Source organism: Cyprinus carpio, chromosome B17 (genome assembly GCF_018340385.1).
Source record: "Cyprinus carpio isolate SPL01 chromosome B17, ASM1834038v1, whole genome shotgun sequence".
Taxonomy (NCBI): Eukaryota; Metazoa; Chordata; class Actinopteri; order Cypriniformes; family Cyprinidae; genus Cyprinus; species Cyprinus carpio.
The window spans coordinates 8,488,745-8,507,153 of record NC_056613.1 but is presented as its reverse complement, the minus strand read 5'-3'; the positions used below and the strand labels follow the sequence as shown (position 1 = coordinate 8,507,153).

The following is an 18,409-nucleotide window of genomic DNA, read 5'->3' as shown; positions in this document are numbered from 1 at the left end:
ATCCGCCTCCTGGCCAAGGGAGCTACTTTGTCCTTAATTACCTCAGGACGAGTGAGTGGCCCATGAAGCAATCATCTTGTTTGTTAAAACAGCCGATCTGCTCTCGTAAGGTCCATAAATAAAACATAGCCCAGATTACAATTGTAGTTTCTTAGGAGTCCAGAACCGCGGAACCGATCACAAACAACAATGAACAAACAATCCTTGCGCACGCCAACACAACCCCAAACCACAACAAAAACGGAAAGAAGGGGGGAAAGGGGGGGGGAAAAAAAAAAAAAAAAAAAGAATTTAATTGAGGGGGTCGAGACTGTCAGTGCTGAGTGATATAGAGCGAGCTGATTGTGAGTATCCACAGATGTAAAATACTTTTTCACTAGTCAGGTGGGGCCATCTGTCCTCCACTGTCATTTATTTAGTTTATTACTATGAACTGAGGGACAGACCAGTTGTCTGCTGCAGGGCAGGGAAAAGCAATAAAAATTGACCTTCTGTGAATTATAATCACAAAGTGTTGCCATGGCAAGATCTGTGGCAGACTTGCTCTTAGCAGCAGGGAAGCATCCAATCATATGTCGGACATATGGATCCTGCCCAGCCCTGGTGTTGTAAATTGCTCCCTATATGGAAAATAGATTCCAATAAAAACCACCTTGCAATATCTTGGTCTGGGTGTGAGTTGTGAAAAGTGTCTCTTTATCTGCACTATTTTAAAGCAAAAGTATTGCATAATATAATTATTATATATATATATATATATATATATATATATATATATATATATATATATATATGTATAAGGCGTATATATATAGTATAGTATAGTATATAGTATATAAATCTGTGGATTTTAACCGTAAAACCTTCAAAAATCAATTAATAAAAGTATAATACAGTTGTTTTATTTATATATTTTATTTATATTTTGTAAAAAGTTATATTTTTTATTTTTCATATTATTATAATAGGAAGCTAAGAAATGCATCATTCTTTATTTAGTATTAATATTAATTTATTAATTTAATAATATGTGCGGCTATTATTATACATTCTATATTAATAGATAAATTATATATTATTATTTGTACAAATTTTATTATTTAAATGAGAACAAAAATTCCTCACTTTTGTGCATATTCCAGAAAGTACAATAATTTCTCAGCTTTCATTTCAGATTGGGAGTCATAACCCATCAGGATGTTGTGGTGCCAGGGCAAGATTTTAAGTGAAAATTCATCTTTGGCTTATCAGCTTTTGTTTTCTAACAGGGAAGTGGACCCAGGTATGTGCAGGAAACAAAAATTTTAGCAAGAAAAATTATGGCCATGTAGATTCACTCCACTCTTGAAATCTGCATTAGACAGTAACCTTAGAGGAAAAAACTGGGTGATTCCAATCTTTTTGCTCATGTATGTAAACCAATCACAATCCAAGGAAATGAAACCAATCCTGGAGGGGTGGTGCAACAATCTAGGCTGCCTTTTCTTTTGGAAATGACGCTGCTACAGGCAATATGGATTAAGGAACGCCGCCGATTGCTGAAAGACGAATTCAGTTAAGCAGCTATGAAATGAGTAACACTTTCTTGCTTCTGTTCTGTGTCTTGTGTGTTAGCTAATGTTTATTTTTCCAAAGCTTATTTTTTTTATGATGAGCGCATAAGAAAGAGGCATTATGTTATCTTTGTATCAACAGTGCAGTGGATGAATTAGAAAGAAAATATGTATTTTCCCTCTCCTACTTGCAACATCTCCCCTCCCCCCTCCACACCATACACCTTCACACACCTTCCTTCCCATTTCTGCAGCTTAACTTCATTGTCTCAAACCCTTTCTTTCATCTTAAGACAGAAGATTTATGTAAAATCTTTGGGCTGGCGATAATGCGAGCCGCAGTGTGAGAAATAGCATCCCCTAAATCGCATATTGTTGTTTTGAAAAATGACAAGGCAGCCCCTAATCCCACAATGCGATCATCCAAATGTGTCATAATGCTCTGTGTAGGCAGGCAAATCTGAATATCAAAAGATACACCACGCACTCCTCGCCAGAGCCTTCAGTTCTTGTGGAGCAGCCTTTTTAAGTATTCACCCTGTTGTCACTTAAGGAAAGGCAAAAAGTATAGGGGGAAAAAAACAGAAATGTGACATTTGATTTACTGTTAAAGTAATCTTCTAAAGTAACAATGTCTATGTATCAATGTCCTTGGTCCTTTTTTTTTTCATGCTTTTTGTGCTTTTTTTTCTCTCTAGTTTGACCTTCTCAATCCACATCTAGACATGAGTGTTTTTCTTTGACTTTGATTAGAAGGAAAAGTTTGATGGCTGAGCCAGAACCATTGATCTTCATTGAAGTTTGTGTGTCCTATATGATGCTACCAGCACATTTCTCTCTCTCTCTCTCTCTCTCTCTCTCTCTCACCCCCTCGTTTTTCCTCCTCCCTTCTGTGACTCTCTCTCTCTCCTCTCTATCCTCATATATATATATATATATATATTGCTATATATATATATATATATATCTTTCTCTCTCTCTTTATTTATTTCTCTATCTAGACAGCTATATAGTAGAAACAGTAGTGTAATCAGAACATAAGTTCGACTTGAACCCAGATCCACCCACATGAGCCACAAGGTCTCAGCATTTCTTGGAACATGTGTGTGCTAATCAGCTGCATCAGAGCTCTGACTTTCTGTGTTTTACCATGCAGGACTATGGATGCATTGCTTAAATGCTAATACGAGTTATTTTATTACTTGCATTTTGCTACAGGATTTTTAAATAGGTTTCGGTTTGGACTATTTTGCAGTCAGTGCATTCATAGTTTACATTTGTTTCCAAGGTATCTCATCTGCTTATTCATTCATTCAGTTCTATAATGGGAAAAGACTGGAAATTATAGGGAAAGAAATTAAGTGTTCAAACATGTCACAGGCTAGGACTTGATCCTGAATCGTCCACCCGAGGCACCATGTTTCCAGTATTTCTGGAGCACATGTGCTTATTGCTGCATCAGAGGCTCTGATGTTTTTGTATTTTATCTTTTTTTTCTGTTTGTGCGTGTGGCATGTGTGTTTTGTCATGCAGAAATTATGTTATCTATATATTTATAAATTCATCTATTTTGGGACTATTATATGGGCATCAGTACATTCCTAGGTAGTACTGTTTCTTTCATGAACCCCTTCAACCCAAAAAAAAAAAAAAATTGAAAACTGATTTTCTTTGTACAGTTATACTGTATATTGTAAAACCTTTAATGTGCTGTTTTTCTTGCCAAGTGCCGATATTTATGCATCTGCTGCTATTCCGTACAATTCTAACTTGACAATGCTGGCAGTTGTTAAGCCTCAAATTGATTCAAGCATATTTGATTAGTTTCCTTGTCATTTGTCATGATGATCTGTCTGTCAGAGCAGAGAGAAGAGGAGGAGAGAGTGACTGCTTTGGAAACAGCCATGAAACAGCCCATGCCAATCAATTGGACAAGGACATGTTGGTTGAATAATAATTTTAATAATTACAACACAAAGTCTAGGGAATCCCTGAAGTTTGCCATGACTCCCCTCATTGAGGCTATCTTCCACAGAGACTCCTCCGTTACAATAATTAAGAGTACCATTCTACTTTTCCTCTTCTTTTTCTGGTGTTATTCCCTAGATCAGGTACAAGTCCAAAAAGAGAGCGAGAGAGGAGAGAGATAGAGAGAGAGAAAAAGGTTCAAAGATTGAGATTCCTGCCCCCTCCCATCCGACAGTAAAATCTCGGGCCGTCACTTGGAGCCCGGTGGGGGATTTTGTGGGAAAGAATAGCCATGTTGATCTTCCGAAGTCTTAAGTCTTCAGCGTACCTGTCAACACCCTGGCTCAGCAGCGAAGACTGTGGGCTTAAGTCACTTGAAGTTGCCTTTTTAATGAGGAGGGGAGGTCTGTGCACGCCGTCAGACTGAGCCGAAATAATTCCCATACCTTCTGAATTACCCAAGCGTGTCTTTAATCCTGCTGCTGTTTATGTAATGGAAATAAGCAGGGAACAGGTTAATGAGAAGGTGAGCCTTGGCCTGCAAACACACACACACAGAGACTGGATCTGATACACTATGAATTTATTAAGGTGGATGTGTGTGCATACAAACGCAACTCCCCCTTAAACATATTCTAATAAAGATGATTATAATAGGACTTTGGCATTTCATTCAAACAGTTGATGTAATTTTCCTTTTCCTACAATTCAGAAAAAAAGGCTCTTATTTATGTCTTATTTTACTATATAACTAACATATGTTTGAAATTCAAAAATTCTTTTATTTGGCATTTTCTCCCCAAAAAGGCAAATGTGACCCTTTGCTACTACACACACACACACACACACACACACACACTTTTGGACATGAAAAGAAGGGAATAGAAACTGATTACTCCCCTATCCTCACATAAGATAATTTTATTTTTATAATTATTTTTATTATTTCTGACAGTATATATAGACAGAAAGGGAATTATGGTGAAGAGGAATAGAGATTGGGACACATCATGAGAAATCAGATTCAAACCCTGAAATCATCCATATGAGCACCACAAACTCAAGTATTAAAGCATATGTGTATCATTTCTTATACTTTTCACAGAAGTGTTTCATCGTGTTGAAAAAAAGGGGGCTATAGGTGGTGTATTTATTGTTTTTAGATGCTAATGAGAATTATTTCCACTTATTTCCGTAATTTCTGGACTTTAATTTTGGAAAATTCTTTTTGCCACTTTTCTCCTTCACTTCTATCTTTCATTTTCACCTCCACTTTATTCCACCCCACCCTCACTTATTCCATTTTCTTCTTTTTCTTTCAGTGGGAATAATCCCCGGCTACAGGAGACTTCAAAGAGCAGGCCAGGCAGGGGACAAGCTTAAATGCCGCGCTGCGACTTGAGAAATGATGCCAAATTAAAAACTTGCTCCTGGTCCATCCTCTGTTACTGCCTGTGGCAGGGGCTAATTGTGGCCCTTGGAATTCTATTTTGGAGAGTTTAAAAAAGAAAAAGTCACAGATTAAATCAAAGGCTAGAAAGTATGTGGGCGGCACATTACACATCATCATGTACTTTATATAGTTCTGGAGGTCCTGCCTGGGAATTTTGGAGCTATTTTCAGGAGTTACAGTATAATATAAGTTAATGCTAGTCATTTTTTATGTAATAGTGTTTTGCTTTTGTGCTAAGTAACACCTCTCAGTACTAACTCCAGGGCTGTGCATGCTATATCGCAAGTGTTTTATTTGGCCAGTCCCAGAAAGTACTTCTTATACTTTTCATGTTTTTAGTCTTACACAGGGGAATCGAATCCAGCCTTTTTTTTAAGCAAGTGAAAGCAGTTTTAAACATCTCCGGGATGTGCCACAAGGTTTTGATGGTTGGCCGAGGAGAGCATTACGCTGGGTATTTAACAATCGCGGAGAGTTAGATGGGAGGCTTAATGATGCACGTAGCAGTCGGGATGAGCGCTAATTCACCGCCCAGGGCCCACGACGGATGGGGCACCTGCAGAGCCTGCCATCAGTCAACTTACCCACCCTCGACAGGTCCCAGGAGGGGGCTCCATATCCCTCCCGACTCATGGAGCTCTGCCACTCTCCACAAAAATGGCCTCATAATGACAAACGGAGTGCTTGCATCTTTTGTGTTTCTTTCTTTCATTCTAAAGCAGTCCTAACTTGTCAGCCTCTGAAAATTGTTTGCAACTAAGAACACATCATTAGGATTTTAAACACAAACAAATATGTTTAAGCTAAAAAGTCTTGCGTTCCCTTAAGATTTCCTTACACAACGACAGAACATGCCCTGAAGCCAATTATTTTTCAGGCAGTAGTGTTACAACATGGTGTCTTGCTTGATCTGTTTATATGACATCAGAGCAAACAGAAGATAAATCAGTGATACGGTTGAATATTTTTGTGACCTCACAAAGCATTTCCCCCTCTTCTGGCCCCGCCCGCTTCACTTGTTTTTTCATGTCAGTTACATATAAAAAGCATTATTATACCTCAATAACAAATACAAATTTTATGATGACTCGAGAAATAAAGAGGCATACCAAATTTTTTTTTTTTATTCAAGACCTGCATACCAAAGTTGCCTCAGTCCAAACAAAGGTGTATCAGCTGCTAATGCTAGGGGAAGAAATACCGGAGGAAAAAAGACTAAAATATACACACAGAAGGGCAGGCTTTCAAAAACAACTATAGTATAACACAAGTGAACATAACTGTCAGTTTGAGATGAACATACTGTATAAATGAGTGGACAAACAGTCATACAGAGCTCTCTGACCTCCACAAAGTGCCACATCTTTTTTTATAGATGCAGAATTACCAGAGGGCTAATACACTCTGGGAAAGGGGTTTGAAAGTATAAATGGTGGGTCAGGTTGATTGATTCGTGGTTCTGTATGAGTGTGGTCAGTTTTAGTAGCTCTTGATGACTTTAATTGTAGCCTTTGGTTGAAGGCAAAAAGCTTTGATGTGAATTGCACACAATTGGAAGAGATCATATACAGCGAGGTTTGGCTCGGCTATCCTGTTACCTACACATTTGAAAGTCCCTGTGTCGATTATTTTAGACATTATGAGCGAGCCTGTTTCCTGTGGGTGTGTGTGTATATGTGTGCGTGCAGAGGGGAAGGAGACAGACAGAGAGAGAAAAGAGAGAGAGAAAAGACCTTCCAAAATTTCCAGACCTTTTTCTTTACTTCCTGATCAGAAAATGATGACACAATAATGACTTGGACAACTAAAACATCTTGTATTTGTGCTCTATTCTTCTCATGCTAAAAAAACCTGAACTTTACAGGCCCCAGACATGAGGTATTACACCCCAAAAATCAGAGGACAGAAGGGGGCTTTGTTTAAAAAAACAAACAAAAAAAAAACACACTGCTGCCAGAACACACAAATAAAAAAAAATATATATATATAAAAAAAAAGATCAAGAAAGAGAGAGAGAGAAACAAAACAAAGTCTGGGCAAGCATATCAAAATTATTTACAACCAAGATAAGAGTAAACAAAACATTTACTGTTTTACGATATGTAGCTACAGTAAAAGGTCAGACAACCTCTTCTTTAACTGTACATTTTTAATTCAATCTTCACAATGTATATCCTGCCCAAAGTGTGTATATATATATTATATATATATAGCTATCTATCAATATTATATATATATTTATATCTATATATATAATATACTCTATCTATATATATATAATATCTATATTATACATACATCTACATAAACAACATCATAGTACTTACACATAGAGTCGACTTCAGCCATTACGAGGAAATCCATTCCCAAAGACGAAATCAGCAAAGATATACATGCCAGGAAACCTCAGTTATTTTTTCCTATGATCATCTTTTCCAGATGTAAATGTCGCTTGGCCCCCATTTGCAGTTCTCTTTTTGATTAATTTAATCTTTATTTTCTTACAACCAAGGCAGAAAAGTTACACAAAATTCAAGGGCTTTTTACAGTTACAGTGACAAAAACATTTTTAAAGACCTACAATTTAAAACTTGGACTGTAAAAATGAAACTTCTTTAAAAAAAAAAAGAAGAAGAGAAAGACGAAGAAAGAAAGAAAAAGAAAAAACAAAGAAAATGGCTAATTGGTGGGGAATGTTTTTTTTTTTTTTAATTTCCTACTTTTTTTTTCTTTTTTTTCTTTTTATAGTTTTTTTTTGTAAAATGCCCAGGCATTCTCCAATATCTAAAATACTGTGTTCACTTTTACAGTAAACTCAAGAGAAATGTCATATGAATATATACTTAAAAATACAGCACCAAAAAAACCAATATACACCTGCGCCACTATGGCATTCAGAGAAGAAGTAACTTTATGGAAACTTGATAACAAAAAAAAAAGAAAATCTCTTGTTTGTTTTAAAACACACATAAACATATCATTTTAACCTTGTACTTGTTTTCAATGCTGTAAGCGTATTTTAAGAACGAGTGCACTAAAGTTTTACGTTTTGCTTATTTTTTTTCTTTTTTCTTTTTTTTTTTTACGTTTCTGTAGTTCCTGATTTTGTCCAGCTATTCTGACTAGCTGTAGAAAAAAGAATCATCCCATTATTTTCAAGGGACGCAAGTCTTGTCCTGAAGTGAAAAAATTTACATATCCATATTATATTAATCTATTTATATATATATAATGTGTCTTTTGTGTGTGGTTTGTGTGAACGTATATGTACCTCGGACACCATTATATTACACACTATCAGACAACAAGCATTAGTATTGTGCTGGCTAACTTTACATTTTAGTTCAAACTTAGTTCTTTAAGGGACTACGTATCTGTTTATCTGAGTATTCATCTGAAAGCACGATTTTAAAACCACATGGCTCAAATATTATTAGTAGTAAGATTAGTATTTTTCTTCATTCTTGCTTCAACAAACGGTGTGCATTGTTCTTATAAGACAATAAAATAGGGTAAGATCAGTAATATTCAAGGGCACACACTGCATGTCAAATTGAATGGCAGTACAAAAAAAAGTCCAAATAAATTAATTTCAATTTTTATAGTGCCAGCATTGTGAAACGCCAAGCTATCAACAAATGGCACTTCAAAATCTCAGATGCTCCCTTAGGCAGCAAGGCCCAATAAAATTGTATTTTAACCATAATTTCTTGCTCAGAAGCCGTTTTTTTCGCTTATTGTTTTCAAACGAATGTAAATCAAAATAATAAAGTGCGGGTCAACTGCGAAGAGCTGCGTACCGTGTTTACTTTTCTTTCTCTCTCTCTCTTTCTATTTATTAGTTCGCTTTGCTCTTTTTTTAAAACCACGATATTCCCTCGCTTCAACGTTTGCGCTGGTTAGGGCATCTTGTCGAAAGAAGGCTGTTTAACTGCCAATAAATCAGTTGGAGAGAAGAGAGAAAAGAAAAGGGAAAATTCAGCTGTGCATTCTGTAAGCGTGTTGCTACTTCTGAGAATGCGTTCAACTACCACATCACAGGAAGTCCGGAATGAGAAGAAAGAAAGAACAAAATAATTGTCTTTACTGTTTTAGCACACGCCTCAACAGGTATGACATACCCACTCTTTACTGTGCAAATTGACTAATCTGCATACCTGCTGATGGCTCTGACACACGGGACATGACCAGATTAACCAGATAAGTCGATATCATACACAGGTTTTATACCACTATAACTCCGATTCAACTGGCAGTATAAATTTGTTTCTCCAAAATGATTGATAAAATATATATATTGTACAAAAATGCAAAAAATGCATAGGGCTGTTTTCAAGTTGATTTAACAGACATTGTAATTAGATGACAACACATGCTAAAAGTATAATTGAATTTCATTCTAATCTAATCTGGTTTAAAGTGGTGACCTCCGTCTAGAACCTCAGAACCTAATACCCAAAAATTAAAACAACAGAACTGAACACAAAAATAACAATGTTTAGATTTAATGTCAGTCAACGGAAGCAGAACACAGTGGTGCTTGCCTTGCTTTGACTAATGTGCTTTTAGGTTTACTAACCTAAATTGGACTGTAAAGATCCTTCTCTCTCTTTCTCTTCCTGTGTTTGTGTGTGTGTGTGTGTGTGTGTGTGTGTGTGTGTGTGTGTGTGTGTGTGTTTAAATCACTCTCCTAGTGTATGAAAACTGCTTCATCCTCTGGCCTTAGACGTCTGTCCCCTTTAATTAACAACGATGTTGTAGTATGACAAGCCACTTTTTATGGGAAAGATGGAGTTGATTCATGACATTTAGGGGTGGTTGGCAGTTTAATATGAAGTGTGGAGACGAGGCGCGAGGGTTGTGAATGAGCTGAATCCGAGGAACTGGACTGCTTTTTTAAGAGAAGACGGCTGATATCATGCAGACTTGGCAGAAGTAGCTATGCAGTTCACCCTGAGTTGTTTTAAAGCCGTCTTCCTTTTACTACTACTATTGTGCTGTTCAGCAGAAATCAAATGGGTTTGATTAAGTGCACAGTGTATATGAAAGGGTGCTGGCGATTAAAATGACATATAATGAGGACCTATAACACAATCCATACTATGACTAGCGTGTCTGGGTCGGTACTAGGTACGATAAGCAGCTGCCTTTCACTTCTGTCGTGTCTTTATAGTCCCTCTCCTTGATTCGAGTAGACGGAGGTCTTCAGCCCCACAGTTCTCTTTAGATTTTACTGTTAGAAACTAATATTCAGTGCTACCATTCCCAATTAAATTGACATGCTTAAAATCAGTTCGTGCTACAAGGGTCTAAGGATGTTGTCCCCGCTCATTTTGTAAAGTGTGAATAATAAACAAAAAAGGAAAACAAAAAGAAAGACAGGGACAAAGCTTTCTCAATTCAGCTTTTCTTCAAAATTTGTGAAGATGAATGCGGCTTCTCTTCAAGAAATTACATGTGTAGCTAAATAATCTACATCGTAAGCAGCGGCCTATGGATCTCTCAAACGATACTCTGTTTTTGCTAAAAACAAACAAACAAAAATCTCAGGATGTCTTTTGGGTTTAAACAAAATCGTCAGCATTTGAAATAAATCATAAGATAATGAAATAAAAAAATGATGAAACGAAAAAATGAACCTGCACTTGCCCAAACATATTTAAAAATCCACATAAATACAGAAATTATGCCACAGTTAAAGGCTCCATTTAAAATATTGTCCAATGTATCACTAATAGATAGGCGGTTTATAGCGGCTCCAATTTAATTTTCCCTTTTTTTTTTTTTAATGTCTTTATCATTCTCAGATGGCAGGTTTCTTAGGACAACAAAACTAACTCAAACCATTAATTGAGAAAAAAAAAAACTAAAAAAAAAAACCCAAAAACAAACAAACAAATGTAAAAAAAGAAAAAAAAAAAAAAACAGAGTATCCAGCTACCCCTTTTATAATCAAGGAATTGTGAGGCAAAATAAGAAATCTGGCTTCGCTCTCTCTCTGCTGTGTTCAAATTTTGACCTCATTCGTCATCAAATGTTCCCCATGCCACTTTTTCATGTGTTTCTCGAGCGTGCTGTAGACGCTGAAGGGCATTTGGCAAATGTCACAGCGGTTACACTTCCTTACCGAGCTGGCCGTGTGTCTTCATGTGGCGGGTGAGCTTGCTGCTCTGGGCGCAGGCGTAGTTGCAAAGCTCACACTTGTAGGGGCCTCTCGCCTGTGTGGCTGCGTCTGTGCACTGTCAGATTGCTACAGTTCTTGAAACACCTTCCCACAGTACTCACAGGTGTCACTCCTCCGGCTTTCTTTTGAGCTGGGAAGGCCTTGTTCCTGGCCCCCCACCCAAGTGTGGGGTACTGCCTCCGCTAGCGGTACCACTGCGGCCGGAGAGGCCCCCGTCCAGCAGGTCCCCTGGCGGCGTGGAGAATCGCAGGCCGTTGCCGTTCTCGGAAGAGTGCTCTGAGGGAGGTGGCGAATGGAGATTGTCTGGAATCGGTGAAGCCAAGGAAGGGATCTTTGATGAAGTGGCGGGATGCTGCATAACCCACTAGCCACTGGGAGTAGGACATTTTCAGATGGGATTAGGGGGGCTGGGGGTATGTCCAAATCCTTTTCGATTTTGATCCTCTTGTTAGAGGAGTTGGAGAGGCTGGGGCTGGTGATGGGAGTGGGCTTGCGGGGGAAACAGGCCTGAGAAAGAGTCGCCCGAGCCACAAGTTCCTTCCGTTCACAGTTGCCCGCTCCACTTGGTCCATTTCCCCCTGCTTACTGAATCATGGTTACCCGCATCCCTCTGCCCTTCTGACATCCTTTTGGAGAATGGAAGCCTTTTCCGATTGTCGACTATTAAGTTATTGTACTGCTGTATGGAGTTGAGCCCTACGTTTTCCCACAATCTTCCCCAAGGAGAGGTTCTTCTCATCGATGAAGGTGGCTTTGAGCCATTTTCCCTATTCCGACTGAACTCCGAGTCCATGCTGAAGTTTGACTCAGGCCTACTTTCATTTTCTAGTTCCTCCTCTTCTTCCTCTTCCTCCTCCTCTTCATTTTCAGGGCCCATGCCCTCACCTCTAAAATCGCCATCTCTGTTTCTTCATACCCCCGCCCCAGTGACGTCACTAGTTCCTGGCTCGGGTGAAATGGTGGTGGACAGGGCAGCAATCATTCAGAAACGCCCGTCATGGAGCCAGACTTGTGCATGTGGGTCTTCAGGTGGCGTTTCAGTTTGCTAGCCTGAGAACAGGAATGATCACACAGTTGGCACTTGTAGGGTTTCTCGCCGTGTGGCACCGCCCGTGTGGCTTCGCCGATGAACAACCAGATTACTCTGAAACTTGAAGGTCTTGCCACAGAACTCACAGGACTTTGACTTGCCCTGTGTCTGCGGTGGGGTGGTGTTGTTTAGGGGGCATGGGAGGTAGTGGAGGGTGCTCAGAAATGGCGACTTCGGGCTGGGCTGGAAGGGGGTTGGGATTGAGGAGGCGATGCATAGGGTTTGCCACGGGCTTGGTGACAGCGGTGGAGTGGAGTTGTTTGTTTCCAGCGAGCTCTCTAAGTCGGCGGGAGAAAATCCAAAATGGGACTGGGGACTCCATGGCCATGGGTGTCATGCGCATCACTCTCTCAAAGGCACTGGGATGGCTGGGAGATTAACCCATTTCCTCTGCACTAAGGCGTTCTAGGCGATGGGGATCTAAGTGATGTCGAGGAGGGGGGCTGACCCCGCCCAAAGGGGGGGAGGCGTATTAGGAGGGCGGTTTTCCACAAAGCCAGGTGGGGGCTCTCGGAGTAGGGGCCCACTCATCCCGTAGGAGGTGGAAAGGGTTATTGTCCCCTAAAAAGTTGGTGTTAACGGGGACTGTGGTATGGATTCAGCACAAATGGGGGGAGGAATAGTGATCCGTGGGGTCAGGGAGGTATTCGAGTGGTTGGTCTCCAAGTTAGATGCGGATCCCATGCGTGTTCTGAGCGTGTGCAGAAGGAACCAGTTGGCGTTGGTAAAGGGCTGTTTGCACGTCGTGCATATGTAAACTCGAAGGTTCATCTCTACCTGCAACCAAGCAGAAAAACAACAAAGATCTTTATTTATCTTTGAGTTTAAAACCTCTGCAGGTCACTTCCACAACATTTGTGTCATAATGCTAGAAATAAAGTCCTGTTAAATAACCCACTAAAAGTAGATCTGACTTGATAAAGAATGAGACGTAGGGTTCAAGCATGATTTAACATGTTACAAAGAACAAACTTTGAGGTATGTGAAAACTTTGGGCTATGCTCATTTTTGGGTACCCATCAGGCTGTCACATGAACAGGGCAAACTCATACTTTACAGAGCTGTGACAAGTTCATTGCCATAAACGGTGCTCCACGAAGGGTTGGAGCTGTGGGAACATTGCATTCCCCATTTTTCAACTTTTAATCTTAGCTTTTACAAACGGCTTGCTGACTCATTTTAGAAGCATAATGTCAGGCAAGAAAACACTCTAAACTGGGAAAACCCTCCAAGCACTGAGACTGTCCTAGAATGCCAGAGTAATATGCCACCAAATTGGAGAAGTACAACTTAAACTGTGATTTAGGGGACTCTCATCACTATCAAACAAATAAAACTTAAGTTGTCCCCTCAAAGAAACGAATAAAAAATGAGAGAGGAGGGTGTGGGTTTGGGGGAAGGGGGAGCACACATCAAGATAAATGGTTTCAAATAAAGAGTGAAAACATGCCTGTGATTTAAGAGGCTGAGAGAGAAAAAAGCACACTGGTGTGAGTGTTAAAGTCTGTGGCATTTAAAACAGCTCAAGGGTATTATTTACTGTTCCATTAAGAATTTCTTCAAGATTGTTTTTCTTACTTCCTCTCACGTTTTTATCTTATTGCTATAGTTACATCTTCCTGGAAAACCCCCCTCCCTCCTTAATGACATCACAGTGAATCACTTCTACTCTGAGAGCAAGTTTGATTACAAAAAAAAAAAAAAATGGCTCACTAGTGAATTAATTGCACAATCAGTTTCACTGATAACAATTTTATTCCTGTATTCCACAGTTTTAATCATATAATTAAATGCCAGCAAGTGAACGTGGTGAAGTCTGCATACAGGGTTCAGGTAAAGTGTGAACAGCATCAGTTCTCGGATCAGAGGATGTGTTAAAAAGTGGCTCCTGTGCTTGGTGGCGGCTCTGGAGCTTTAACTATACATGACTAATTGATGCTTACAACTTCACTGTTACAACCGGTTCCGCCATGCAAAGGGGACTCATTACCATGGCAGCACAAACAAGCCAAGTGTACTGAGTATACAACAAAAAAGGATGCTAAACCAAACTCTGCTGTATACTCCAGGGACACTGGTGTGCAAAAAAAAAAAAAAAAAGATTTACAAAGTGGAAATGGTAATTGTGCACTAGGGAAATGAGTTTCATTTATTTATTAAATGAAAGCTTGCTGTTCTGACCTAATGCAGCAATTTAGGATAAGCAGAAAAACATATGCTGCCGTAATGTTTGGGTATTTGATTTCTGGCTGTGCTTTGTGTACCTTTATGAGTGGGTTTCATGTATATGTATGTGTGCGAGAGCGAGCGACTGAGGAGAGAACAATGGGGCGGCAGTCACACACAGGGCTCGGAGGAGCTGGGACTAGGAAGCCCTCATGGGTGTCTATTTCAATCATGGCCATTGTGAAGGATCAAAAAGAGCAGAGAGAATGAATGGTTAGTATCTGTTCTAGCATTCCTTTACATGCTGCCGAAGAGCATTGCTAAACAGGGAAGTGTGTTTTCATCTGAAAGAAACAGAGACAAGAGATTATATACAGCAGCAGCCTGAAGCTTCATCTTATTGGTATACTGAGATGCAATATTTCATCAAGGAATTTGAATAGTAGCACACAAAAATGTAAATCAGTAAAAAATGAGTAGTGCCATGCACGTGAAAATTTAAAAAGTGCCACATTAACAACATTTAAAAAAGCATTTTCTTCCACAGGTATCATAGCATCCTTTTGTGCTTAGAGAAATATCATTATCAGTAGTTTACCCATCATGTCCTGTTTGGGGTCTGACCCAAAGCCATTTAAATTTTTATTTAGAATTTAAATATCAGGTTGATTCTTAATGACTTTTCCTAATCTTATAAAATCTGAGTATAAAGCAAAGGTGATAATAAAAATAATCATATGCTGACATCAGTCTCAGATTGGTGTAAACACTAAGAAATACACTTCAACCACTGCTTTAATGTGTCAAATTGACCTCAAACATAAACAAATTTACTATATTCGATATCAGTCCCAATTCTGAAAGGTGCATATTTACTACAACAGATAAATTAAATCTGCAATAATGTTTGCCAATTGAGTTTAAATATCTCATAATAATTTACAAAAAAAAATTATATTGTAAATGAGGTGAATGCTAAATTTCAAAATTCCTTTTAATATTATTACTTATACCATGTGAGACCTCAAACATAAAGCACAAACATCACTCTCAACAGAACATAAGGGTTAAAACAAAAAGCTTTCTGTCAGATGATGTGCTGATATGTATGACAATTGGAAAGAAATGTTCAATCAATGCCCTTTTAAATGTAAAAAAAAAACAACCTTTAAAGATGAAACATTTACAAGCACTTAAACGCATTTTAAAGGTTCACTGAGAAAAAAAAGCATTCCCCACTATATGTTATTATGTGGCTGATGTGCATTCATAAGAACATCTGTTTACCTTACTCTCGTCCTGTAAAGCCTTTGACTTAATTACAGTGGACAGGAGCGTAAGCTCCACACAATGGCCGCATCTTTTTTCCCCAGCCTCTCACAGGCCTACATATATGCATACACGCATAAAACACACACACACACACACACACAATCCTCCAACCTCCTCCTTGTTGTTTTTCATGGCAGATGACTTTCAAAGACTAATGCTCCAGTGTAAAGGAGCCCTAGAAAACAAGTAGCGTCTGTGTTTACCAGGCACTGTCCTTTTCCACTGTGTGTGTGTGTGTGTGTTTGAGAGAGAGAGAGAGAGAGAGAGAGAACCTTTCTCTATGCTAACTACCAGGGCGGCGTAAAACACAGGCTACTGTACTAGCTGATCCTCTCGCAGACAAACAGAAGTCCATCAGGGGGCCGAATGTTCATTTTCTGCCCCACAATTAAGACGAATCAATGGCTGCGCCTGCGCTGAAATGGTATTTGTGGCCATGCTGAAGGGACTCGGGCGTGAGTTTATTGAGAAGTGTTCAGCGCCTGCACTCCCGAGGGGATTGGAGTACCGACGCAGATGGCAATAAAGTATGCAGCCGAGGCGAGAGCACATTATGCTAATTCTAATGTCAGCTGTACTTTAATATACAGCTCTATTTAATCACCCTATTATTCACATTTCAATATGAAAAAAAGGAAGAGAGAGGCAGAGGGGGGAGAGAGAGCGGGAGAGAAAACCTGGCATCACGTCTCTTGATGCTAACACTACGAGTGTGCTCAGGTTTAGGTGGATGTATCCCCAGATTTGTGTCGGCATGGGGCGCTGTAGCTATTCACTATCAGGTTCTTGTATCAACACACATTTGCACACATTTACACCTAAAATAACCATAATGAATAATTTAAACCAAAATATCAGAAGACATCATTTATACAGGTAATATTTTACAAAATAATACATAAATAATAAATGTGCACTAATACTAATGAAATAACTAATGTACAGTGTTATATCTTTATAAACATGCACCTAAAACCACACATTCATAAATACATAGAATATAAGACAATATAAAATGGAATCCACCAACACGTAACAATCAGAATGTGATTTCCAAAAAAAAAAAAAAAAAATAACGAAAAATTATTGGACAGTGAGTCAGGCTTTGATTAGGACATGGAATTATTTTAAATTTATTATATTGTTAATTTTATTCATATTTTTTAATATTATATTTTAATATGGCCTGTAATATACATACACACACACACAATTAAAAAACATAAATTTACTCAAAAAAAAAAATCTATTCAGTATAGCGGCATCAAAACTAAGATCATAGTAGTTATAATAGGATTTATTTTAAAAAAAAAGTCATATGGATTTTGTGTTTTATGCCTGCATAGATATGTACAGATTTAACTTTGCAAATATACAACAAAAAGCATGAAGCTAAATTATGACAAATATACACAGACATGACCTATATATATAGACTTTAACACAGAGGCATTTAACAGGGGTTTTTGTGTGCGTGTGCGTGTGTGTGTGTGGGGGGGGGTTTTTCTATTTTTTTTTTTTTTTTTGTATTGTTGCAGTGCATTCTGGCAATTCCGATTTCTCTGATTTGGAAATGAAAGGGCCGAATAGCAGCCTGGCCATTCTGCTGATAAGTTTGGAGTGATTAGTTTCTCATGCTGAGTACTGGCTGATTCTATTTTCAATTAGATATTCCCAACGAGGCCCAGCTGCCGGGCGGGAGAGGAGAACGAGGACGGTATTGTGTGAAAGTGTGTGTCATCGGCAGTATCAGTCGTGCATGCAGACCCCAATTCAATTAAAGAGAAATTATCACTAATAAACTAATCGTGGCTCTTCGCACACACCGACTTGAACAGCATGCAAATGCCGGGCTTTAAGAACATTAACTGAAAAATAAAAAGATGACAGTTAATAGGTTTCAGCATCGCACTGAGAGGTACAATGATCCACTTTACCTTTCATCCTGAAAATGAAAAAAAAAAGTACATGAGGAATAAAAATTATTCAACATGCATTCTCTGCGATTTGGCTGCTTTATTTTACAGTTCACAGTCAGTGTCACAAATTTACTGTGACAATTATTTTGTGGTAGTTGTTAAAAGCGACAAAGCCAATGTTTGAGCATAAATTACACCTGAAGACTGCTTAGTGAATTCATTGGCTTTTGTTGTTTGAACCTTCAATGAGATTAAAAATAAACCATAAATCATAATATCATTTTTAAAAAGAGACCAAAAAAAAAGCTTTTCGTATGATTTGGCATATATTATTACATACATTATTGCTTTAAAGCATAGGGTGAATGTGTGTCTGTGTGTGTGTTAGTGAACGAGACACAACCAGATTTTGCGAGGACAAAGGAGCAAAAGTCTCCAGGAATTTGAGATTTTTGACACAATAAAGGCAGGTTATAAATTGACAGGGAGGGGGGAGGAAAGGGATATAGCATCTTTTAATGAGGTGCTCATTTGCTGATAGTGGTTTTCACTATAGGGACTTCATTTTAGGCTGTCATTAAGTTATTAGTCTAGCATAAAGAATTTTGCCGTCTGTAAGTAGAGTGTTGGGTCTGGAAGCTTTTCTCTCTCTATTAGTGGAAGCGTGCCGCGCTGGCCTGGATGGCTGCCTGTGTTTTGTTTGGCTGTGGTTCACACCAAGCTTTGGCAGGGGGCTTCTTGGAT

The 18,409-nt window shown here is 38.7% G+C and overlaps 2 protein-coding genes across 4 annotated transcripts in view; one reads left to right on the top strand and one right to left on the bottom strand.

Moving 5' to 3' along the window:
* Positions 1-18,409, top strand: part of LOC122140127 (HHIP-like protein 1) — a 351,574-nt gene that overhangs the window by 208,786 nt on the left and 124,379 nt on the right. The gene's annotated exons all lie outside the window — the stretch shown is intronic.
* LOC109108078 (B-cell lymphoma/leukemia 11B-like) overlaps positions 1-18,409 on the bottom strand; it is a 392,484-nt gene that overhangs the window by 337,392 nt on the left and 36,683 nt on the right. The window contains exon 1 of one of the 3 annotated variants that reach the window (XM_042742044.1): positions 11,102-11,224. The exons of the other annotated variants lie outside the window; for them this stretch is intronic. Within the exon in view, the coding sequence (XP_042597978.1) occupies positions 11,102-11,123 (22 nt within the window). The 5' untranslated portion in view covers positions 11,124-11,224. Of the gene's footprint in view, positions 1-11,101; positions 11,225-18,409 lie in introns of those variants that run through there. 3 annotated transcript variants of the gene reach the window in all.